This window comes from Scheffersomyces spartinae (assembly GCF_019049425.1).
Source record: "Scheffersomyces spartinae strain ARV_011 chromosome Unknown scaffold_28, whole genome shotgun sequence".
Classification (NCBI taxonomy): Eukaryota; Fungi; Ascomycota; class Pichiomycetes; order Serinales; family Debaryomycetaceae; genus Lizanozyma; species Lizanozyma spartinae.
In genome coordinates, this window is record NW_025065075.1 from 81,598 (window position 1) to 107,699 (window position 26,102).

General features: G+C 39.3%; 7 protein-coding genes across 7 annotated transcripts; 1 reads left to right on the plus strand and 6 right to left on the minus strand.

The window, feature by feature from the left end:
• Positions 1-834: 834 nt before the first annotated feature.
• FAD3 (Fad3p) lies at positions 835-2,154 on the minus strand (the record flags this gene model as incomplete). The annotated part of the gene is made up of 1 exon (XM_043193840.1): positions 835-2,154. The coding sequence occupies one exon, from the start codon at positions 2,152-2,154 to the stop codon at positions 835-837; it is 1,320 nt and encodes a 439-aa protein (XP_043047061.1).
• Positions 2,155-3,649: 1,495 nt separating this feature from the next.
• On the plus strand, positions 3,650-4,771 carry OP4 (Op4p; the record flags this gene model as incomplete). The annotated part of the gene is made up of 1 exon (XM_043193841.1): positions 3,650-4,771. One exon carries the CDS (start codon positions 3,650-3,652, stop codon positions 4,769-4,771), a length of 1,122 nt encoding a protein of 373 aa, XP_043047062.1.
• A 2,572-nt stretch (positions 4,772-7,343) lies between these two features.
• CHS3 (chitin synthase) lies at positions 7,344-10,865 on the minus strand (the record flags this gene model as incomplete). The annotated part of the gene is made up of 1 exon (XM_043193842.1): positions 7,344-10,865. The coding sequence occupies one exon, from the start codon at positions 10,863-10,865 to the stop codon at positions 7,344-7,346; it is 3,522 nt and encodes a 1,173-aa protein (XP_043047063.1).
• A 332-nt stretch (positions 10,866-11,197) lies between these two features.
• Positions 11,198-15,364, minus strand: MON2 (Mon2p; the record flags this gene model as incomplete). The annotated part of the gene is made up of 1 exon (XM_043193843.1): positions 11,198-15,364. One exon carries the CDS (start codon positions 15,362-15,364, stop codon positions 11,198-11,200), a length of 4,167 nt encoding a protein of 1,388 aa, XP_043047064.1.
• A 1,448-nt stretch (positions 15,365-16,812) lies between these two features.
• Positions 16,813-18,722, minus strand: TYE7 (regulatory transcription factor TYE7; the record flags this gene model as incomplete). Its single annotated transcript, XM_043193844.1, has 2 exons — positions 16,813-18,038; positions 18,719-18,722. The coding sequence occupies 2 exons, from the start codon at positions 18,720-18,722 to the stop codon at positions 16,813-16,815; spliced, it is 1,230 nt and encodes a 409-aa protein (XP_043047065.1).
• A 704-nt stretch (positions 18,723-19,426) lies between these two features.
• On the minus strand, positions 19,427-20,382 carry KQ657_003109 (uncharacterized protein; the record flags this gene model as incomplete). The annotated part of the gene is made up of 2 exons (XM_043193845.1): positions 19,427-19,980; positions 20,379-20,382. 2 exons carry the CDS (start codon positions 20,380-20,382, stop codon positions 19,427-19,429), a joined length of 558 nt encoding a protein of 185 aa, XP_043047066.1.
• Positions 20,383-20,574: 192 nt separating this feature from the next.
• Positions 20,575-21,760, minus strand: KQ657_003110 (uncharacterized protein; the record flags this gene model as incomplete). The annotated part of the gene is made up of 3 exons (XM_043193846.1): positions 20,575-21,270; positions 21,534-21,541; positions 21,754-21,760. The coding sequence occupies 3 exons, from the start codon at positions 21,758-21,760 to the stop codon at positions 20,575-20,577; spliced, it is 711 nt and encodes a 236-aa protein (XP_043047067.1).
• Between the last annotated feature and the right edge of the window lie 4,342 nt (positions 21,761-26,102).

A 26,102-nucleotide genomic window follows, 5' to 3' on the forward strand; every position in this document is an offset into this window, starting at 1 on the left:
GGCGTTTTCGTTGAACACCAAAAGTCCATTCTCGTCGTTCTGGAACTGCAACGTCGTGATCACCTCGTCCGCCCAGGTCCGTTCGATTCGTCGTTCGCCGTCGCGGTACAATGGCTCCACATAGTTGGTGTACACTTGGTACGACCTGGTGTTGATCAAAATGTGGATGAACACGTCCTTCTTACGTAGAAAGATATCTTGAAGCTCTGGCGCCCTTCCTTCGGTAGTTCCTGCCACCCACAACTGGCACAATTTGTGTAGTCGCTCTCTGGAAGGCTCCGCACCAAACATGTTCACCATGGTGGTCCAGATATGGTCCACCTCCTTCAATGATTGGTCGGTGTACGTCGTCTTTTGGCTGCTTACAACCTTCAACAATCGAGTCCAATTGTCGCCGGACTTGTTGGTATTGTCGCCAGAAAACCGACTGGTCTCAATCAACGACGATGCGCCACCAATTGACGTTGGTTTCGCTCTAACACTGAGGCGTCTTTGGGCCCGTCGTACGTGATGATGATGATGATGATGATGATGATGTACGACGATGTTCTGTAGCACTGCTAGACCTCGGTACATCAAAGGCAAACTTCCGCCGGGCCGTGTTCTCAAACATGCGCGTGCCCGTGTTCGTATGATCATGGTGAAGCTGCCACTGGTGGGCTAAAGGGAATAGTAGTATGGTTTAATGTTAGTGTGATCAAAGATCATCAGGTTGAAAAAAAGCTGCGCTTGTATGCAGGCGCGAAAAGTGTGTATAAGCTCGGAGATGCCATAGTTAAGTTCGAATTGTTTGTAGTACCGATAATAAATACAGTAATATATCTATTCTATACTCTAAGTTGGCTTGACGCCGATGTTGTTGTGGTTTCTAAACATGTAAACACCCTTAGCTGCATGGTCTTGGTCATCAACAAATTGACACAGTCTCATACATTTCCATAATGAAATCCACATGTTTTCACCTTGGTAACGATAGTGTTCACCCATAACCTTCTTGATGGCCTCGGTGGCTTCTCTGGCGTTGTAAAAGGGAATACGAGAAACATAGTGGTGCAAAACATGGGTCTCAATAATGTCGTGGAAAATGTGTTGACCTACAAATCCAAAATCACGATCAATGGTAGCAGCAGCACCTCTGGCAAAGTTCCATTCCTTATCGGCGTAATGGGGCATGGTTGGATCTGTGTGTTGAAGGAAAGTGACAAACACTAACCAATGGTTGACCCATAACCAAGGCATAAGCCAGTAAACAGCCATGTTGAACATACCAAAGTTCTTATACCATTGATAAACCACAGTAAGAGTAAGACCAATACCAATGTCACTCAACACAATATACCAATACTGGTGCTTGTCAAACACAGGTGACGCAGGTGCGTAATGGGACTTGGCTATTCTGGAATAACCAGGGTATGGTTGACCAGTAGCATTAGTAGCCAAATACAATTGCAATCCACCCAATTGTTGACCAATAAGCTTTGAAAGAGTCCAAATAGGAGATTCCTCCATCAACTCAGCAACCGTGTTGACACCAGAGCTCTTAAGGTATTCCTCCTTGGTGTGAGGAATGAAAACCATATCTCTGGTCATGTGACCAGTAGCCTTATGATGTTTAGCATGGGAGAATTTCCATGAGAAATAAGGAACCATAAGATAAGAGTGGATGATCCAGCCAAAGAAATCGTTGATGTTTTGATAATCAGAAAATGCGCCATGACCACACTCATGAGCCAAAATCCAAAGACCGAAGCCAAACAATCCAAGAACATAAGACAACCCAAACCATAACGCGCCTCTAACATAATAACTGTACAAGTCGCTCTCGTCAAAGGCAACCAAGGGGATCAACTTCTTCCCAGCATAACCAATAACAACCATACTGACAATGTCACGAGCAACGTACCCTAAAGATCTAACCAAAGACCTCTCATAACAGTGTTTGGGAATCGCACTTAAAATGTCCTTGATGGTGTAATCAGGAACATTGAACTTTTTACCCAAAGTATCGATGGCAACCAAATTGGCACTGACCCCAGTAGCCGATGTCGACTCTTGTGTGGATGTACCAGCACCCCCCGTATAAGACACTCCTGTAGACGACATGGTATCTGGTGGTAAGAAAGAAATGTTATCAGGCCAGGAAGCCAGGTCCATTTGTGAAGAGGGCTATCGCGCGCTTTAGTACTGCCTCGAAAATTTTTTTCCCTTCTCATCCTTACACAAACGGCTGAATGGAACGTGGACGGGCGAATAATAGTGCAATGAATGATATGAAATCACTGCTATAGGTTTAGATAGCATAGTATAATGTTCATAGTGTTGGACAATAATGCTTGTATGATGCCGTATATCTTAGAGAATGTTAGTGCACCGCTGTAGGTTGTTTCATAAGGTCGTAGATTGTTTCATAATGATGTACACTGTTCTCTACCCATTGAAATACTACGCTATACTATATTCCAAGAAAGGATAGCTAACGTTCGATCCAATACTGCTTCTGGCTCGCTTCTTTAAATCTAATCTACAGCACCCCTCCTGACAACGCAGAGTCCTCGGCCATCATCCAACAATAAGATGCACTTGGGATTGACGACCAATAAGCCCTTTCTGCTTTCAGTAACTACTTGCTGGGAAAAATATCCTAATATGTTCGTTCTGCCCTATTCAAACCCCGCCATATCTACAAAAACTTCAAAGTAGTAGTAGACACAACTTTTTGTGACCATAGATGAACCCAAGATAGTTACCGCTTACGGTAACTAAATTGAGTGTGCGCTACCGTGATTCCGGGTCAGAAAAAGGAATAATCATAATCAAAGACTTAAGCAGACTAATCTTAGGATTGTAAACATTAAATCAATATTTTACCATACAAGGTGTAGAATGACAATGTCTCTTCGGGTTAGAAAACCCTAGGGTTTTGAGGTTAGCAAAGTCTTTTTTTTCGTTAGTCCTTTGTTCTTAGCAAATTGAACTAGTAGTTATTAAGGTTAGAAGACTAGACACTATACAACATTCTTTACCTACTCATTACATAACATTTCTTTACCTACTCATTACATAACATTTCCTTACATACTCACTCTTTTTTCATTTCAACTTCATTTCCGACTATTTCACTTGATTCGACTCCTCTCCATGGTCGTAAACGGTAAATGGGCTCTTCTTCGCTTGGGTGTAAAACTCTTAACTCAATTTCTAAAACCACCACAAACCCTACACCTACTGCTTACTGAAATTAACTCTTGTCCATACAACAAGCGACAACCTCTTACATTACCCTTTTCAGTAGGAACGGATACTGTGGCCACCACGTCTAAAGTTGAAGGTTGGACGAAAACTTCCGCAATTGGGAATTGTTGCAAAAGCTGCACTATCGTGTATCCAGTGCTATTACCGTATTGGGAAATAAGTAATTTGCACCCATTCAAGTCAAATAGTGTGATACGAATGAAATAGACCCCACAACAAACAAAGAAAGGACTTCTGGAAAATATATATAAGAGGTGGAAGAATCTTTCTTTTAGAGAAATTTACTTATTTTTCTTTTTTATCATCACAAGATAACAATCCAAAAGCATTCTTATCAACAACAGAAGCCTTTCCCTAGAAAACTTTAAATTAACAAAAGAGCACATATTAATTCACAATGAAGTTGTCCCACGCTACTGCCTTATCCTTATTAGCCGCCACCGCCTTTGCTGCTTCTTCGGAACACACCATCATGATGTCTGAAAACACTTTGATGAAGAGATCTGAAGCTTCTGAGTTGATTGCTCTTTTGGATGAGCTTAAAGCTTTAGGTACTCAAAAGAGAGATGCCTTTGAAGATGATGTTTCCTACGAAATCTACATGGAAAAGAGAGAAAGCGCCATTGGTAACTTTATTACTGCTTTACTTAATTCCGGTATCATTGGTGATGTTTTCCACACTTTAACCACTGACCAAGCTTTGAAATCAGAAATATACAGTCTTATTAAGGTTGCTATTCAAGGTGCTTTGGTCCACGGTCCTTCTTTGATCAAGGCTATCTGGAATGCCGGTTTGATTCAAGAAATCTTCAACAAGTTTATTAACGATGCTGAATTGAGATCTGCTTTCCTTGGTGTTATTAAGTCTGTTATTTCCACTGCTATTAACTTGTTGACTGGTGGTAGCAAGTCTACCCCAACTACTTCTGCTCCTGCTGCTTCTGGTGCTTACAAGAGAGAAATTGAAGCTTTTGCTACTCCAGCCCCAGTTAAGAGAGAAGTTGATGAAGTTTTCAAGAGAGAAATCTTGGATGGTGAAGATGAATACTTGGACAAGAGAGACTTGGTTTCCATTATCTCATATGTTGTTACAACCATCAAAGACTCTGGAATTGTCCAATCATTGTTCAAGAAGGTTATTGAAAACCCAACACAAACTGTCAACTTTTTGACTTCTGCTTTGAAAACTGGTTTGGTTGTTGTTGAAGACATTTACGGATGGGCCAAGTCTTCTGGTGTTTTGGACTCTGCTTTGAACTTCTTGAAGGCTAACGGTTCTTCTTACATCAGTGCCATCTTCTCCTTTGTTGGTAAGCTTTTGGGTTCTGGTTCTGTTACTCCACAAGAAATTAGCTCTGCTGCTACCACTGGTATCACTTATGGTACTGTTACCGCCAGTAGCACTGCCACTTCCTACCCTAATGATATTAGTGCTATTTTCTCTGCTGCTGCAGGTACTACTACTACTACTTCTTTCACAACTGCCACCACTTTGGTCAAGAGAAGAGTTTTCGCTTAAGTGAAGTGTGAACAATATTTTTGCTGCATACAAAAGATGTTTACACAAATAATTTACGGGTATTACGGTCTCTTCTTTTACTTCTAAGCCATTATTGATATAAATGGTTTCCCCGTTGTTTCACTTCTTCTTCTCAGTATGATGAAGTACAATGTCCTAAAGTGGTTTGCTCATATGCCGACTTTAATTGGCGCTTTCTTTTCTTGATGATATCGATACCAAAAATCTATCATTCATTCTTAGCGACTTTTGTCTTGGTTGTTCAAACTATTCATACTTTGGCCTTGTCTTATTTCATATCCGTTCTTTTTTTAAAACCATTATACCATTATATATTATCTCTTTTTACATACATAATTTGGATTGATTTGAAAATTATACTTCACAGTAACAGTTTCCAACAGTTTAGTTCACGGTTCACTTTGGTTTACTTACAGTTTTCCTTAGCAATTTACTTGATAGTTTTCTCTAACGCCCTACTTAACTGTTTGTACCAACTGTTTATACTTAGACTGGCAGTTTACACTGATAGTTTACATCTAATAGTTATTACCTGATGAGGTTCATTTTCCGATAAGGGCTAATGTCGCATTTCAAGTGACGACATTTGGCTCTCTTCGGGGCTGCGATTTACCTAATAGGGCATAATGTTATTTAGCAATCTGGGCGTTGCAGCACGGTATGGGCGGTGATGCACTGTGGTACAGACATTCACACCAGTAATCTTTATTTCAGATGGCGGAGTAATCAGTTGTGATTATTTTTATAGGGAAGCCTTCCTTGCTAGCAATGTCCATTTCATGAGGTATGTGGGCCAGCATTGCAGGCAGAAAGCAAGCATATACCTTATTACGGAACTTATGTTTGACTGCCCTCTTATCGCATATCGCATTCCAGAGCACTTTGCTTCCTTTTGTGTTCTCGCTAATAACCAGGCTTAAGGTGTAGCTTGTATGTTATGCTAAATCAATTGTCTTCCACGGAAGGGGCCAATGGGTTCCAAAGAGATTCTATTGAGATATTCAACTTGAAATACTATTCCTATTTGACGATAGAATATTTTCGATATATAAAAATCAAAGGTCCAAATGTATATTTGAATTTTAGTATCGTCTCCCCAGTCCATTTGGCCAAAATTTTAATACCTAGACGAAGAAAGCGAAAGCCTTCTTTCATGTTATTATAATTGTTATTAGTTATTTTTTTCAAACAACCAGATTTGTTGCTAATGTTCTTTGCTTTTTGTGCACAGCGGGTGATTGTTATTGCCTATATGTTGAAGAACGCCCATTCTGGGACAAAACATCAACAGGAATTTCACAATAAAATGGCCAGATGGTAGGTTTAGTTACTATCGCTTGATGAATATGAATAATTAGACCTCTGTTTTCTATCATCATTATTGCTAGTATTCTCCTTACTAAATTAATTGGAGTATTATGTTCCATTGCATTACAGCTTTCTAGAACGTTTTCTATCACTTCTACACATTAACTCCGTTGTGTTGCATGTCTCCTGTATACATCTCAGCGAAATCCCAATTTCAACAATAACTGTTGATGTGGTGATGAGCGATCGAAAATACACTTCTTCCAAACAATAGCAAAATGCACACTCTACTCAAAGGTCACAAACTGTGCTTTTGGATTGCTGTGAATATTTCTTGTAGCGTGAAACTTCGACAGACCCATATATGTTGCCCCTTTGGAATAGCCGCCACAATAAGCAGTTTATGCTGCGTTGTGTTTTATGGCAGTTATCGAAATGTCAATAACAACAACCACCATAGTAAAATGTCGTAGCAATGTGGGATTGAACCCTACATTCGCTAAATTTTACGGGCAAACACCACATTTCCATAAACCTTTTTCTTCTGCATAGACCACGCCTGAGAAAACATTCAGATAAAAGTACATCGAGATATTTGAAGTATATGCACATCGCTGCAAACGCACCATTGGGGCCCCAACGTACGTACCCTATTGAGTATTTCATTACGACACCTACGATCTTCTCGTGAGCACAATGACGGGTAAGAGTAATCTGGGTTGTATAAATACACATTGATTCCGTGTTAAAATTGGCAGGCAATTCAAGAAATGCTAATATTACCATAACTATCACCTCAAACAATACTTCCATTCTATAATTATGTTATACGCATTGGCTACTCCTGGATCTGCTTTCAAGCCTTCAATTAAGAAACCCAACTGTTCATGGAGATTAAAGAAGTTCAAGGAACTCTACCAGCAAAAGGGAGGTTCCATTTAATTTAATCCAACAATAAATGTCGTTTCATATACTTGCGACTGGCTTGCATTTATTATCATATCATATCTCTAGATTTTGTCTGATCTAGAAGAGTCAACCCGACTATTGCATTTCATTACATATTTACACTATCAGCTGGTGCATACTGATAGTTTATAGGATATTTTGTATTTTCAGTTATGTCTAATAAACAACTAATATAATAGTAATAATAATAATAATAATAATAAAGATGACGTATGTTTCTTTTTCTTTTGGTTTCCGTTTTAACCCTGAATGCTAATATCAATTCCCTGTCCCTTTAATGGTATCTGTCACTGGAAGGATCCCATGCCGCACCGGGGATGGTCAATTGCTCTTGTTGTCTTCTATCTCTTTCAAATTCTCTCCATCTCTTTTGGGCAATCTTGGAAGGATCAAACTTACCTTCTATGGCACTATGATCCCCCTTATCTCCGCCGGCAACTGTTCTGGTCTCACCCCAACTGAAATCGTCAAACTTCCAGTACGCATATGTGGGTAAGACAAAATTCCAAATGGGTAAGGCGAAAAGGTAAATGACAAAGAACACCAAATAAGATAATGAAGACACAGTAATCACAATCAATAGCCCTGGCAACCCGAAAATAAGACCCAATAAAATCAATGACATGTATGGAGTGGGCTTGGAAATAATAGAAAAGATAATCACGTAAATGGTAAAGGTAATAGCGGCTGGTAAAACCAAAGTCCCCACTAATTCAATGAAAATCACAAATTGCATAGAGAAGCAAAAGGTACCACACAAATCTTTAACCAAAACTAACTCAAACAAATTATGCACTGTGGAATTAATCCAACGACGACGTTGTGATAATAAAACACTGAATTTATCAGGAACAATGGTCTTACATGCTGCCTTGGGTATGAAAATTTGCTTTCTCTTGGGGAACGTTCTTAACATCAAAGATGAAAGGTATCTATCTTCACCCAACAATAATAAATTCTTCTTATGCAAAGTATCAACGACATTATCTGAATAACGTTCCACGATGTCTGGATTAGCCAAAATAGGAACCCAGTATCCATCATTCCCCTTTGGCGCTTTGATTCTGTACATTGAGAAACAGCCTGGAAGACAAGTGACACCACCAAAAACGGATTCAAAAGCCTTTGCTTGATGATGGGAAATGTAGTACTCAAAAACTTGAATAGCCGTCACCCAAGATTGTCTTTTGTTTGCAATCTTTGTCTCACCACATAAACCCATTATTGCTGGGTCCTTAACCATTTCAGCAACCATATGGGTTAAACAATCAGGGAACACTTTAGTATCCGCATCCACCATCAAAACTATTTCATAAAACTCAGCCATAAGTCCAGTAAGTCTCCATATATTATTCAACAACTCATATTCCAAATCAGTCATTCTTTCATCAAACATAACCTTTTGCAAGAATTGCATCAAGATAATTTGTGAATCACGTTTACCTCTGTTACCAGGTTTGGCACCATTAGCTTCAGAAGGTGTACCACACTTAACAATGTTGATAACTGGGACTCTTTGTTGCTTTTCTGGTGGTACAGTGTTATCGTCATACTTGTAAAACCCAGCATAAACTTTAGCCATATTATGACGTTTAGAACCTTGGGCAACAGCAATATATGAGTATGGAGTAACATTTTCTGGTTCAATAACAAAATCGGTCATCATACCAAGAGCAATCTCAGGAGTGCTTAAATCGTTACCTGAACCTTTGATAAGACCATCACAAACAATCATGATCAACTTGTGAGAGTTTGGGTAATCAGTAGTAGCAACGGAGTCTAACGTTGTTCTTAAACCGTCTTCATCTTCGGAATAACAAGTAACAAAATTGATAGTGTGTGCCAAAGGGTAGGCAAATGGTTGGTATTCAACTGGTGGTTGGGGAATTGCATCTGGATGAATAATATCTGGTGATAACCCTTGAATTTGTAATTCATCAATACCTTCAAATGGATTGTAGGCTGAAACTGGTCTAGTAAGTAAATCCGTAGATGATCCTTGGTCTGTCATGTACATTGTGTTTGGTCTTGTCTTGGATTTGGCCTTCTTTCTACTCAACATAGCTTGTTGAGTGCTCATAGTTGTGTACTTGAAAGTTTTGGATAAATGATCAGCATTGTCAAAATACTCAGATAATTCATTGTTAGCATTCAATGATCGTTTGGAATGGAAGACACTTTGTCTGTTTGTTTTGGAAGCCTTATAGTTAGCTCTAGCCTTTGGAGGTACTGTCTTAATTGCACTTTGAGCTCTTGGATTATCAACCCAATTTTCAATTTCTTTTGATCTTTCAGCCATGGCTTTATTGTCCACTTCCGTGGCTCCTTGCTTTCTCAGAACAACCCATTTGAAGTAGCAGGCCATTAAGAATTTGGCAACAACAACAGATAAAATGAAAGTCAACGCAACATACAACACAATATCAGATGCAATACAACCAATGGTATCCGAATCGATTGTACCTACTTTGATAATTTCTGTTAAACATCTAGCTGCTCTTCTTTCTTCGGGATTGGCAAGAACAAGGGAAATATCATGGCCTCTATAAGTTGGGTCGTCTCTTAATTGGTTGAATAATTCAGGATAGGTGACATCATCTTTTTGGATCCAATTGATTAAATTCAAGTCCAAAACATTTCCTGAATATACAATCAAGTTCCTGCTACTATTTCTAATGTCATCCCAAGTGAAAAACACATCTCCTCCTACTTTCATACTATAAAAGGCTTTACGAGCAATTTCTGAAGTATGACAAGCCCAACCGTTATAATATGCTTTAGTATTATTAACTTCTGATGAACCATCTTGTTTGAACAATCTGCAAGGCATATACCATGCCAAATCTTCTCCATCGAACGGGATAGAACAATTGTCTCTAGGTTTAATTAACCCCTTACAGTTACCATTAACGTTTTGAAATAAGAAAGAAGCATCCATACCACCAGCATTGACCGGTGGATATAAGACGTTACTCCCAGCAGGAACACCAGCAGCAGGTGGATGTTCTGATGATGACAAATCAAAAGATCTTCCATTGATGATCAAATTCCCAGTGGAAACTTCATTGTTTCTTGTTCTGACAACTGTATTGGAACAAACTGTTTTTGTGAACCCGAAAGTCAAATAAGCAATGAATGCTCCGATATAAATGATACAACTGATTAACCCAATTTTCTCTCTCCAAGCAAATTGACGATCTTTAGTTTTAAGACCACATAACTTCAAAAGAGGAGCTGGAGCCCAAAAGGTTATGGCGTAACAATAAACTTTCCAAAAATAAATATTATTTTCCGGAACATTATCGATGTTAGGGTCTCTTTTGATGGGATTCTTCTTAATTACTGACTTTTTACGATCAACTTCATCGTTTAATCCAAACACTTCTCTCCCCCCTTTCTTTTCCTCGGGAGTAGAAGAATCACTGGTATCACGATTATCATAAGATGAATTCGTCTGGTCAGGTCTAACATCCTGATGTATGTCCATTAAAGGAATACCTTCATCTATATCATCATCAGGAGCCACTCTATTATAAGACTGACCACCTGTGGATCTTCTAGGAGATCTGGTGACATCACCCAACCCTTCTACAGGGTCAGCACCCGTTGACGACGGTTGAACCCTCAAATGAGACGATTCTTGATTGGTCACTTGTGTGTAGTGGAACATAGGATGGTTTGGATCCATCCTTGATCTTTCTGGTCTCACCAATGACTTCTTACGAGAAATATCATTTCCTCCTTGTTCAGGATCGAACTCTTGATAGTTCTGGCCTCCTGACGTTCTGAACGACATCGCAAACTATCTTGAATATGACTCGTCTCAAAGCACCGGATCAAGGTGAAGAAAAGAAGGTGACTTACATACCGCCAACCAGTTTGTTCCAGTAGAGTATAAACACGAATCAACTGGTCTTGTGCAATGCACGACCCGATGGGGGAAAATAAAGAAATTTTCTTTTGATCTATTTTTACTTTTGGCATCCGGGCTTAGTCTGGAAGGGGTTTGTAAATGTATATACTTAACTAAATATTGATAGTGATATGTCACTTTATTACTATATTATATGTTACTACATTATATGTTACTACATTATATGTTACTACATTATATGTCACTATGGTACATTATATTGTGAGAACTGCTTGCAAACATTCATCAACTCCCCGTAATCGATGCGCATAGGGAACTAGTTTGACCAATAGTCTGTGAACATGAACAACATTGTGTGCTCCTAAGAGCTGTAGACTGGCCAAAAGACGACGCAATTCAAGTTGTTGGATCTTGGGAAGCGGACACTTGTAGAGAAGCTCGCAGTCACTAATCACTTTCCGAAGACATATAGCAGCTCTTGCTAAAAGTAACTGTTGGCATCGTTCAGCGAATGGTGTTAGGGTCTCGTTGGTAGCATGGTCGATAAGCTGCTCAAGACATTTTTGACGGGTTGTGATGTTGGAGAAACATACCAAAGCTTTTGCACTACCAAATGAGGCATCAAAGTTGAAGGTATTCAATTGTTCAATGGTTCTTGGACTCTTTACAATTGATGATTCCACTGAGTCAAATTCATAGAAGAAGGAATTTTTAAAGAGACACTGTGAATATGGCTCTATCAATTGAGGTTGTTTGATAAACATCTCGGGAATTAATAACCGAACCAACTTTTCATATTGACCAATGCTCTCTGCTTCTTGTGAGCGATCTGAAACTGTAGTAATACATTCAGTGATACATCTTAACATCAATTGCCATGCTTCTTCATTGAATTCTCGTTCGCTTTTGACTATCTTCTCAACAATCACCACGATCTGCTCGTTACATTCTTGCCATAACGGTGCGTGTCTGCTCTTTATTCCGCGAAGCCTAGCCAGGGTAACCTCAAGTAACGGATACAAGAGGTTCCGGATGGTTTCATTGGTAAAAACAGAAGAATCAGTCACAGCTAGTTTGTTCCGTATAATGTCAATACACAAATGGCTAAAGGCGATGAAAGTTGGGGTCTTGTATTTCTGGCCCAACTTCTGTTCTATGCGTGATCTTATGCCCAATGGGTACGTTGAAAAACTAACAAGTAGCTGGACAAGTTGTGGTTGTATTGGAGGGAATTCAAGAGCTTCAAAGCTCTTTAATACTGTTGCCTGTAAATTGGATGGCTTCTCATCATCAGGGCCCCCATTAAGAACAGGATACCGAGCACACTTGTTGAAAAGTGATAGTAAGTTGGTGGTGTGATCATTAATGGTTTCTGGAGAGCCTTTAGTTAAAGCATAAAGGCTGCCACAACACTCCATGAGGGTACAAAGAAAGTCTTGGTACTTGGGATTAACCAAGTCGTATTCAATAGGAGTGCCTACCCAAAACTCAAACAACTTTGAGTTAATCACAACTATTGGTGTGGTCTTTTTTAAGAGAGTCAGGATCAAATCGTCAAACGATTTGAAAAGTTTGATATTTAATTCAACCCATTTCAAACTAAGCAAATCTTCCTGGAAGAAATTGATAAAGACTGTCCATTTATCTTCGTGTGCATTGTCATAGAAATGAGTGGTGTAAACACCAAATAGTCCTTCAAGAACAATGGTTATACTCTCGAGTTGATCTCGTTTACCTGCAGTGATTCTGAAATCTGTGAAAATAATGGGCTTGAAACAAACCACGTAAATCGCTTCCCAATCTTGTTCGCTAAAGAACTCACTATGAATATCGATTATCTGGAAGAAAGTATTCAATGCTGAATTCCGAACCTGGGCCCGAGGATCACGAACAAGCTTGAAAAGTGTTGAAAGCAAATACATATCCAAAAGCTTGTATGATTTTGTTGCATTTAGTTGAGACACCAATGCATCGTTATCTGAATAAGCAATTGATAATTTCTGGTCATCTTGTGAATTATCTTTGAGTTCCAACTTTACCAAATCACTAATTAACCAGAAATATGAAATGGAACTAAAGGCAATATTCAAATCAAAGGCTTGTATGACATATCGAAACAAAGTATCCACTAGATACTTCAATTGATCAACGGGTAAGAAGTTCATAAATTCATCTAGAATTAACTTTAATGTATCAAATGATTTTTCAATCAATTGTCTATATTTATCTTCTTCCATACCACTTTCATTTGTGTTCTCCGTTACTGTGAAAACTGTCACCAAAATCTGAAATACCCTTTCCCAATCATTTTTGTAGTATTTATCATAGTTATCTACTAATGAATGTAGGGTTGTTAACACTATTAAGTGTATTTCACGGGAACAGTTCAAATCTGAGTAAGATTTCTCTCCATTTTGACTTTCAAGTAAATTTCCAACAAACATCTGAAGTATCAGTAAAGATTTAGAGCAGGTAATGGTATTAAATTTAGCTTCTGAAAACCCTTCTTTGGTCAATTTTCTCACGACTTTCATAGCCAAGTTTGTTGCAGAGATTCTGGAGTCTATAGGAAAGGCGTAATTGGTACTTATTTCACTGAAGTGAACCATGACATCATTCAAACAATTTGTTGAGCTCAGAAGGAAGAACTTTGTCGGGTCAATTTGACAAATGGCTGCCAATTGGTCAATGTAAAATAAATTTGCGTCTTCTTCTGATAATTGAATCAATGAGCTGCATAGCTCATCGAAAACATCAACTGGGTAGTTCTCTATACTTTCATAAAGTTTGGTGGTTGTTGACGAAGCAGTTAAATGCGATGGAAGCACACGCCAAACGTTAATCCAGGAATCGGCCTTGAATGTGGACCCCAAAGAAATGATCAAATTAATCAACGCACGAAGACATATATCCCCATGGCCTTCTGTGGGGTCCGAAACTTGCGATGCAAGAAGAGAAATCAAGTCATCTCTTTTATCAACAAGTCCCAATAAACCTGTAGTGTGAATATATTTCTGCAACGACCGAATAAGGTTGCGGTAGTTGGTGGAGTCAAGTGGCATTCGCAAAAAGAGCTCAAAGAGTCGACGTAAGGGAACAAAGTTAGATTCAATATATTCATTGACAAACTCAATTTGGGTCTCAAGAACCGCTTCATCTGTCTCAGTGGATGAAAGCTGAGAAACAAAGTTGGCAACGCCATCGCTGTAAGCAAATAGAATATTGAGTACAAGAAACATGGAGAAATTCGGAGCAATTGGTGGAGGCTCTGTTTTATCCAATTGGTCTAATACAGAAATTTTGAACGTGCTAGGCAATTGAGTGTTGGCTTGCAATTTGTCAACAGAGTAGTTTTCTAAGACTGAACCAATAAGCAGTAGAAGTTCTCTAACAACATATTTCTTTGCGGGAGCTCTTCTGTCATAAGTTTCCCAGACCATTTGAACAGTGGTAATACGAGAAAACATCCCACGATAAACTTCAAGCACGATCACTTGGTGCCACTCGGTGTCTTCAACAAGAAAATGATTTATGAAGGAGGTCAATACCTCAAGCTCGATTTCCAAGTCGCTGGCAAGGGGAAAGAGTTGAGATACCACTCTAAGAATCCGGAGGAAGATTGGAAATGGGGGCTCTTCATTAAGGAATTTGATTATTGTTGGAAGCATTTCCAGACGAATAACATGGAGAATCCCTTCACTTTTAGCGGTGGTAGTTTGTGTAGAAAGCACAGTTTCTATGATTTCAAGACACGTTGAAGTTTTCAAGACGAAATCATCATCTTGTTTATCGAGTGCTTGTACTAATTTAGCAAATAGGTTATAGTTCTGCCATTCAATCTCCGTTAATTCTGCTGATAACTTCTCATCTAACTGTATTGTACGCAAAGGAGAGTGTTGCTGTTGTTGAGGGTCTCTCTCAAAGAGAATGTCAAATATCTGTTGTAACGTGGCAGAGGCTGTGTTAATCACAACACTACTTCGACTAGGAGTAGTCAATCCAATCACAAGACACACCACTCGCACAACTATGTCATATTCTGAGTTGTAGTTCTTCACAAGATGAGGTAAGCATTGGAGAATCTTCAATTGCACGTCATTGGCAAAGTTTGATGCTTCATTAAGTGCCTTAAGTAAACTGTCCAACAGATTGGCCGGTAAAATCGCATAGATAATAAGCTTATGGGTCAAAGTTATGGCCAGTGTGATGATCTTAAGGTTCCCCAGGTTATAAACGGCTACAAGAGGCTCGAACACGTCGATTGATTTGGTATCAATTGCAGTTATTGTATCATCTGGAGGCAACTGTTGGAGCTGTTTGATTGTGCGTTCAAGTGAATGTCGTATATCTTGGAAATGGCGCTTCTTGACCTCCGCCAGAAGGGCCTGGAAATCCGTAACAAGCTGTCCAATTGTTGACATCTTTGTTCGAATGACTGTTGTTTGATATGTGGATCGGGTCCAATTCTTGTTCCATCCGTGTCCTTGTGAACATCAAAATCATAGCAAAATTATGCGCTACCATTAAATGACAGGTGGGTCTAAGTGCATATTTATTGCGTTTTACAACTGCTATTATGAGCAAGGTAACATTAACCAGTGGCACACTGGAGTTGCAAAGTTAATAGACATATTATGACATAAGTCATAGAAGGTACAGAATAACTATATGATTCGGTTCCTCTTATGTTATAAAACTTTACTATTTAATTCAGTCGGTGCTACCATCATCATTTTGTGTAAAATACTGGTTTTAATTTCCGAGGGTGTTGCCGGTTCTTCGTGTTTTAAATTTTATGTGTTTTTGATGCAATGTACCCCCTTATATGAAACTTAGGGGTAATTTTTGTTGGGATTTATATAGTACTGCATATATTACACAAGATCTATTGTCGGAGATGACCTTACTTCGAATTCCAAATACGAGATTCATGCGTCTCTAAACTCCGATACACAGTCAAAGTCAACTATAACTAGTTAAATCTTGGCCCTACATGATTACGAGTCACATTCTAAAATCCACAATCTTTGAAAGATAAACTTGGCATATACTTATGAAGTTTGCTTTGATCCGTTAATACCTCTTCAGTTTTTTCCGCAGAATCAGGTTTTGCACCTTATACTTAAAGCAGCATAACCATGGGGTATCAAAGTTGCCGCTCCTACAACTTCCAAAATTAGGTTTGTTGACTAACTTCGTCACAACACTTAACTAAAGTTATGTCTCAGAGTCACGGAGAAAAAAAATAACTAAAGTGCTCTTTGTTCCACGGAGAAAAGTCTTCTCACGAACTTTTATAACAGACCAGTCCATCTTGGCTGAGCATATTGTATTAAAGCCTATTTATTCTTTGTGTAGAAGCCAAAGGCGTGCGACTTCGCAAAGCTTTGTTTAGTGAATGTTGATGCAGTCGCCAACTTGCTAAAGAAGAAAGCTGATTCTGTTGGCGAACATCTTGGGTTGATATCGGTAACTAAACAACCCCTTTGGGACTTTGTCTATAGCAGCATGTTTTACCATTGATACTCCCATGTATACCTAATCTGTTTGCCCAGAGTGAGAATATTTCACTTTATACAGCACAAAGTGGAAGTCTTTGTCCTTGGACTTTACAATAGAATGTTACACATTTTTAATTAATCAATGAGAATGAATATTCGTTAAAAAAGTACTTCACAGCTGTGCTTTATACCTAATAGTTATACAATAAAAGAATCAAAATGTCTAATGAGCCAATTTAATGGCATACCTAATAATGAGCATGGTAAAACCCCATGTCATATATAATCATAATAATCATAAATATGATAATTATCTCCCCTCAAGAGAAATGAGTTTTGTGTTTTATATCCGGATATATGGAAGCTTACTACAATTGCCCTCCCAAACTAAGCACTTGCTGCCTCAAACGTTCAATTTGTTGGTTCAAATCAAGCTCGTTGCGTTGTAACTGTAAGATGTAATCAGTGGCCTTCTCCAAGATCATTGACTTGTTCAACTTAGCAGCGTTGCTATTACTGTTCATATCCTCTGAACTTTCCATTTTAACCGTACCAGCATCGAAGGCAGTCTTTTCAAAGGCAACCCACGGTATAATTTGTTGCAAGCCTGCTATTTTGGCATTGATGTTTGTCCGATACTTCTTTTCTATTTTGTTGTGTGCTTGCTTTTGAGTGTCTGTAAGCTTCTTTCTTGGAGTGCGTTTTCTTCTCAAGTTAATGGAAGCTGATAATGGGATCGCATTGGATCTTGGTGATAAAGATCCAGTTTGTTGCTGCTGTTGTTGAGTTTGTTGGTTGGCATATGATGTCTTGCCTCCAAACAGCACAGGTGTATTCATAGGAGTAGTCTCAGGAGTATTGTTCTCTTGATATATGGGGCCTGCTGGTTCCATCTTTACGGCAATCACTGGAGATTGCTTGTTGGAATATGAGCACACAGAAGACTGTGAAGACGCATTGGAAAATGTGCTTTCAATGGAATTACTTCTGCTGGGAACTTGGCTGGTTAACTTGCCTGATGCGGAATGTAAAGGAGAGTTGGCGGAGGGACCACTAATACTATTGCCATTGCTACTAGGAGCAGAATGGTTGTTATGATGATGGTGGTATCGGGATGTTGGTGCTACCTTTTCCACAAGAATATCTTTCGTGTCAAAGATGTTTTCCAAACTAAGGGATGTGAGGTTGTCGTCATTCTTGAGTATTGCCAACTTATCATTAACGACAGAAAGATCCAACTCTTTGTCCTCATGGACGGTATTCAATGGGGGTAACTTGGAGATACTTACACGACGATGTTGTTGTTCAGGTTGTGATGGCTGTTGCTGTTGTTGTTGTTGGCTTTGTTGTTGCACCTGGAGAACTTCAGGAGAGGATTCTGATGCCGAAATGCTGGATACATAAGTATCATCTTCAGCGGGACCGGGAAGCGAGAATGGCATGGCATCATAACTATTCATTCCGGTGAAGGAATTGGTAGTTGTAAGAGGTGCCAGCTTTGTAAGGAAGTCTTGGAAAAACCACATGGCATCATCATCATCCACATTAGTTATTGGACTAATGGGGCACGAAACGTAATCAAGTGATTCCATAACTGTCAAAATGTAGCTAGTATATATAATTGACAACAGAGACACAATGCTCTAAACAATAATTCTATTCACACTATACGATGGCGTATTTACCTTGTGATAATGTTCCCCTGAGGAAGCATTGCACTTATATATATATATAGTAATTAACTCCTAAAACACTTGGTCTCATACAATAGTAATAATTTTCGGATTCCAAGCTTAATGATTCAGCACTGTATGTAGGCATTTCCAACAAACATGCGACAAGTTTATTCTCATGACCGTCGCCTAAAACAGACAGAAAAAAAAGAAAGCCTTTGTTCGGAGTGTACATCTAAAGTTGAGGAACCACCTGAGAACTAAGCCGCACTTCAGGCAAATGGTCTTAAATCCAGGAGAGTTCATCCTATGTTTCCGGTAGTTACCATTTGCCATTTGGATTTGTTTACGATTCACCTCTTAACTCCAGACGCTGCATATACGGAGTTTTTCAGTTCCTACATCCGATTTCTACCAAGTTTCTTAAAAATTCAACTTTCAAATTAGGTCAGTGCTTATGTAAATTACACTAAACGACGTCTACAAATAAATCTGGCACTCTTACGTAATGGTGTATTACTCATGCTCTGGCAACTATTTTCGATTGCAAAGTTAAACTATACCAAATGTAGCTCCGAAACTTCGCTATCGATGTACCAACTCATATTTTTTCACATTCTCGTATGAAAGTGCTTTCCAATCATTTCGAGTGAACTCGTGGTTTAACCTATTGGCTGACTTTTTACTCTTAACACCTGAGAAATAGTTAAATGTAGGAAAGTGAGGTGATCTTTTCCATTTTCGCGCACGCCGTTCATTTGTTGCTACAGCAGAGTATGGGTTTTTCCGGTAGTGGGTTTTGGTCATGTCCGAAATCACATTGAAATACATAAGGTGTGTTCATAACTCGGAAAAACCAGTTAATTCGATGACATGATTTAACTGAATATACAATATAGCCTTTTACTAAAAGCAGGGACCTTTGACAAGGAGTACCTCAGCTACTTATGATAAATGAATTCGTCTTATTGAGATCGGATTTTTGAGACTACCAAGCCGGGTTCTGTTACGAAGGTGGGTTTGTCTCTCAACCTAAGGTTCCTTCTCTCAACGGCGTTAAGAACATAATAGTCTACCGGTTTATTTTTTCAATCTCGCTAAGCACCGATTTCAACAAACCCGTGTGCACTGTCATTTAAAAGAACAATAGATTGCATTCTATTTTTTCGAGCTATAGAATAAAATCAAGTCATAAATAATCCGATGGCTGAAAAAGAAAATCATATTTGAAACACAAATAGATTCTTGAGCTTAACAAAAGGCAATTCGATACATATCAGATTTACTATTAACTATATACATGTAATAATCAGATACGGGCCAACTTGCAGCCAAGACCGTAACCGTAGGCACCTAAGGATATAATGCTCAACATATTAACAAGAGTACTGATTCCGTGGAATTTTCCAAATCTCTTGGTTACTTCACTGGTGTCCTTACCTTCCTTCTCCAATGCTACCCGTTCTTCCTTGATGGATCTGCATACAGGTAACAACCAGAAGCAATTAAGAGCTCCGCAAAAAGACAGAACTGCCAATGCACCCTTAGTGAATGGACACAACTTGATGGCTGAAGTCAATCCAATAATAATTGGCGCCACAGTTTGACCAAGGAAGTAAATTGGGAACACCTTACTTTGTACCTTACTGAATTGAGATCTTTCCAATTCTTGGAAGGCAATAGGAGAAGCAATGAATGAGTAAAAAAATCCTCCACCAAAAGTTACAGAGTACACGAAGAGCGAAACGCTGTTCTTCAATCCAACTGGGAAAACCATCTCGTACTGCTCTTCTTCGTTTAACGGTAATTGGTATTCGTATTCGTGGTTGTAGTGACGTTCGAATATTTTGGTATCTTGTCTCGCTAGAATGTCCTTTAAACATCAATCCGATTTTTGCCTTCGTCATGCAATTTTCCCAAGTCGTGTGAGTCTAATGGTAGCGCGTTAGTCGTCTGTTTAGCGAGAAATTCATTGGGCAATAAACGGAAGAGAACCTGCAAACTTCATATTGAATTCTTCTATCATTGCGAAATGGATTTCTTTTCTTGCGTTGTAATCTAGCACTGCAAATTGAGAGTTCTACTTGGCGACTCTAATTGAATTCAAAGTGTAGTAATTTTAACGTGGTACCATTTTCTTAAATGCAGTAATCTAAAGTCTTGTGTTTATATGTTTCTCAATAATTACTCCCAGTTGTCGCTGTGTGTCTTGTATGTTAGATTTAGACAACTTGACTAACATTTTCAGTCTTTTTTTGCACCCATTTTCTTTAGCTTCAGTCTGTGACCTTAGAGCAATTTTTTAAATCCGTACTTTATTTTTCATTTCTACATTAATTAAAGTAATACGGTACTAAAACTCAATATATTTTATTATAGATACCAAGAGGGAAAGAAGGGTTTATTTAACTTACTGGAATGCTGTAGCATAGCATCCATGAATTAAGCCTTTAATATTTAACTGAGAACACCAGTGGTAACTTGAGGAGGAGCTGTGACACATGGAGTGCTGGTGGGTGTGGTGGAAGTAGTACATGGGGTGCTGGTTTTAGTAGAAGATGTGGTACATGGGGAACTGGTTGGAGTAGTGGAAGTAGTGGAAGTGGTGCATGGAGTGCTAGATGGAGTGGTGGAAGTAGTGGAAGTGGTACATGGAGTACTGGAAGGAACTGCAGTAGAAGAATCCTTACAAGGCTCCCACCAAGTGTATGTGTTCACACAACCAGTAGTTGTTTTAGTGGTAGTGCATTTGGTAGCCTTGGTGGTCTTAGTAGTACATAAACCCCAGTAGTTGCAACACTTAACTGGAACACTGGTGGTAGGAGGAGGACAAGGTGGAGTAGCTGTTGAAGGAATTGGACACCAAGTGTACCAAGAGGTCTTCCACCAACCGACAGTAGATGTAGTCAAAGACTTAGTGTGAGGGTACTTTGTTTTTTGGCAAGCCTTACCCCACAAAGAAGTGACTTCCAAGTCAGCAGTACAACTGAAAAACAAAGTGTTGGTTAAAACATTATCATAACAATTTTTTGGGTTTAAGCCAGAATCCCAACCATTAACAAGATTGAAAGAATAGCTATAGTCCCACCAGTTAATGAAGGTAGCTTGAGCGACAACTGAGAAAACAGCCAACAACAATAAGGAGAATTGCATCTTTTTGAGAGTAGAAGATGGAAGATCAGTGATGATAAGAAAATCAAAGTAGCATTTAATTGAAGATAATTTAATGAATTTATACTTGTTCGTCTATAGTTAGCGTTAGCGATTCAGGGCAATCGTCCCATAGATTGTTTACGTTGGAAACTAAGTATAATTACTGACTACAATGAGTGAGCGACCTCCACTTTGAGGTGACGCCCCAATTCAACTAACACTTCAATTGTTCTCTTAAGCGGTTCTAGGTGTACCAAAACCACTGTACTGTCTAAAATTAAGTTTTCCATTTAAGGTGAACGCCTGCATGCAATAGTTAACCCAAATAAGTCTATTGATGCACGAAGTTCTCCTATGAAAGCACGGAAAGTCCCAAATCTAGCCTATAACGTCGTCTCTAAATGAAACATCAATTCCTACGTAAGCCGACGCTTAGAAAATATTTGCTCTGTCTATCAAAATGACATTTTACATTCAACACACTTGCCATGAAGCTCTATTCGTTTGATAAAGTAAACTCAAAAATATCACAGATTCAGCTATTTTTACGAGTTTTTTTGTGTACCGTTTTTCACAATCTCGTCTATTCCATACTACAAGACCCTTTTACGATTATTCCACTTTCGTGCTCCGCAATTGAAGTCTCATCAGACTTCCTAATTTGTGAACCAACACCAATCAGGAATACAACCTTACAACCGAAAATGTGGACCATGCAGGTGATATGACACTAGACATGCCTAAAGCCGCGTATTATTGAAAGCGAAAAGAAAGAACAATTCAAAAATAGGTCCTCGGGCATATAATGTGGATCCTTTAAATAGGCAGCGCATCTTTCGGTAGAGTGACAATAGGATTCATCTGCAATGGAACACCAGTATATCTCACTCTTTAAAACACTTTTCATTCTTTTGATACTACATTGGCTGACTTGGAAGTTTGGACAAGAGTTCTAATGATATAGGCACTTCTAAAATCCTAAGTATTTACCTCAATTACGGGAAAGAAGAAAGTGATTTTGAGCGTAGCGAGCAAACGCTTTCTGACACAAACCTGACTAATAAAACCTAACACCCATATCCGGCTGGTGCATGACGTCGTGCCCCCTCCACAAAACATTGACGATCTGAAGAATGACACATTCGACCACCTGGTTACCCCAACTTCAGATGATACGTGCAGGCACAATTAACTCATTGGCTTCACATTCCTCCATTATGATACTCTTTAAAGCTGCTCAGGTCCATAACACCAACAAGCATTCCATTAAACTCCTTTATTTGGAACAGTGACACCCCTATAGCTACTCCATTTTATTGAATATGTTCTGATCATTCGTTTTTTGCATATATGATTTGAACTATTTCTCTCACCCAGGCTCCACACTTTTCCTAAATAATTATCAACACTCTATATTAAAGAAAAAGTTATTAAGAAAGGCCCCTGTTAGCGAGTTTCTACAGTGGCTAACTTTAAGTTCTGCAACATGTGATCCATTCCTATTGTTTGTTTTCTCTTCGTCTGAAACTTAATCTATGAGAATCGATATTGTGCGCATTCTCCGCCCTGAAATTCCAGTGTGGGTGTTGGTAGCGAGAGCTTCGCAGTAATTCAACCTAAGTTTAGATCAAGAACCGTTTTCACAGCTAACTCCTGTTAGGGAGATGGCCATTTAGTAAATCGTACTTTTAGCAGAATTGGCTGAGGCTCATTCCACTATGTGAGAAACAATGTCTGTGTCGTACCACCCCATTGCCCTACTTATAAAAATTTTTCAGCTTTTCACCCACTTGTACTTTGGGTTTTAGTTGAACGAAATACTAATTGCCCGATGGGGTGGGTTTCATATTAACTGAAGTAAATATAGAACTTGCGGCATTGTTCTAACCAAATACCCACAAAAGAGGTTGATCTTTAATGTCCTATCCTATTGCAATATGAACCTAATCAAAACTTTTGCCTAGTTTTTCATAAGTGCGATTCTGTTGATCTTCATTCTCAAACTTCGATCTCAACCAACCTAAAATTTTTACGGGTCAATGTAGTAATGCTGAGAATTGTTCGCTTAAATCACCACGAATCTCTTTAACTAAGCTGAAAATCGACCATGAGGCTCAAAGTACTTGTTAGTGACTTTAAATCTAGCAATGCGCTCAAATATCAATCCGGAATGGCATAGTCGTAGTCTTACTATTAACTTGGAGAGTAGCTGTCAAAATCAGTATCACTGTTATAAGTTTCCTGTAACAATATTTCTCCGTACTTTTAACCGTTTCATAGAACGCGTTACTAAATTGCATTTGAAGTATCAATAACCATATTAAGCGATATACCTATGAACTCTGCAGCCTTTTCAAACTCCAAAAAGTTACCAAAATACTCTACATTAATGCATTAACGACGTGGGGTATATAAACTGAATATCTATCAAAAATAACTAAGAACTAAAACGAGAGTTTTCACTATGCTAAAATTAGTGATGTCTAACAGCGTTAGCCAAGAGACGTTTTAATATTTAACCGGCAACATCCATAGTACAGTCGTGGCACATAGTGTTGTGGAAGTGTTTTCAAAGGTGATGGTTTAATATGTAGTACATGGCTTCGTGTAATTGGTGGTTGGAGTGCTCTTTGTGGATGTGGTACATGGAGTACTAGTGGGCTTCGTGTAAGTAGTGGTTGGAGTGCTCTTCGTGGATGTGGTACATGGAGTACTAGTGGGCTTCGTGTAAGTGGTGGTACATGGAGTACTAGTGGGCTTGGTATAAGTGGTGGTTGGATTAGTCTTAGTCTTGGACGTCTTAGTCTTGGACGTCTTAGTCTTGGACGTCTTAGTCTTGGACGTCTTAGTCTTGGACGTCTTTGTACTGGAAGTTATGGTCGATGTGGTACATGGAGTACTTGATGGTTTGGTGGAGGTAGTCAAAGTAGTGCAAGTCTCTGTACTGGAAATCTTGGTAGATGTGATACATGGAGTACTTGAAGTCTTTGTGGATCTAGTTTTGGTAGTTTTCTTCAGGGTAGTTCTTGAAGACTTAGTGCATGGAGTAGTAGAACTCTTCGTGGAGCTAGTTTTAGAAGTGGTCTCAGATGTAGTGCATGGCTTGCCTGAAGTAGTCAATGAAGCAGTTGAGGATTCAACGGAGCTAGATGTACTGCATGGTGCAGTAGATGGACCAGTAGATGATTCAGCGGTACTGGATGTGGTACATGGTGATGTGGATGGACCAGTAGATGATTCTGCAGTAGATGATTCAGCAGACGATTCAACTGTAGATGATTCTGCAGTGGATGATTCAGCGGTACTGGATGTAGTACATGGTGATGTAGATGGACCAGTAGATGATTCAACTGTAGATGATTCAGCAGTAGATGATTCTGCGGTACTGGATGTAGTACATGGTGATGTGGATGGACCAGTAGATGATTCTGCAGTAGATGATTCAGCAGATGATTCTGCAGTAGATGATTCAGCGGTACTGGATGTAGTACATGGTGATGTGGATGGACCAGTAGATGATTCTGCAGTAGATGATTCAGCAGACGATTCAACTGTAGATGATTCTGCAGTGGATGATTCAGCGGTACTGGATGTAGTACATGGTGATGTAGATGGACCAGTAGATGATTCAACTGTAGATGACTCAGCGGTAGATGATTCTGCAGTGGATGATTCAGCGGTACTGGATGTAGTACATGGTGATGTGGATGGACCAGTAGATGATTCTGCAGTAGATGATTCAGCGGTACTGGATGTGGTACATGGTGATGTGGATGGACCAGTAGATGATTCTGCAGTAGATGATTCAGCAGACGATTCAACTGTAGATGATTCTGCAGTGGATGATTCAGCGGTACTGGATGTAGTACATGGTGATGTAGATGGACCAGTAGATGATTCAACTGTAGATGATTCAACTGTAGATGATTCTGCGGTACTGGATGTAGTACATGGTGATGTAGATGGACCAGTAGATGACTCAGCGGTAGATGATTCTGCAGTAGATGATTCTGCGGTACTGGATGTAGTACATGGTGATGTAGATGGACCAGTAGATGACTCAGCGGTAGATGATTCTGCAGTAGATGATTCTGCGGTACTGGATGTAGTACATGGTGATGTAGATGGACCAGTAGATGATTCTGCAGTAGATGATTCAGCAGACGATTCAACTGTAGATGATTCTGCAGTGGATGATTCAGCGGTACTGGATGTAGTACATGGTGATGTAGATGGACCAGTAGATGATTCAACTGTAGATGATTCAGCAGTAGATGATTCTGCGGTACTGGATGTAGTACATGGTGATGTGGATAGACCAGTAGATGATTCTGCAGTAGATGATTCAGCGGTAGATGATTCTGCAGTGGATGATTCAGCGGTACTGGATGTAGTACATGGTGATGTGGATGGACCAGTAGATGATTCTGCAGTAGATGATTCAGCAGATGATTCAACTGTAGATGACTCAGCGGTAGATGATTCTGCAGTGGATGATTCTGCGGTACTGGATGTAGTACATGGTGATGTGGATGGACCAGTAGATGATTCTGCAGTAGATGATTCAGCAGACGATTCAACTGTAGATGATTCTGCAGTGGATGATTCAGCGGTACTGGATGTAGTACATGGTGATGTAGATGGACCAGTAGATGATTCAACTGTAGATGACTCAGCGGTAGATGATTCTGCAGTGGATGATTCAGCGGTACTGGATGTAGTACATGGTGATGTGGATGGACCAGTAGATGATTCAACTGTAGATGACTCAGCGGTAGATGATTCTGCAGTGGATGATTCTGCGGTACTGGATGTAGTACATGGTGATGTGG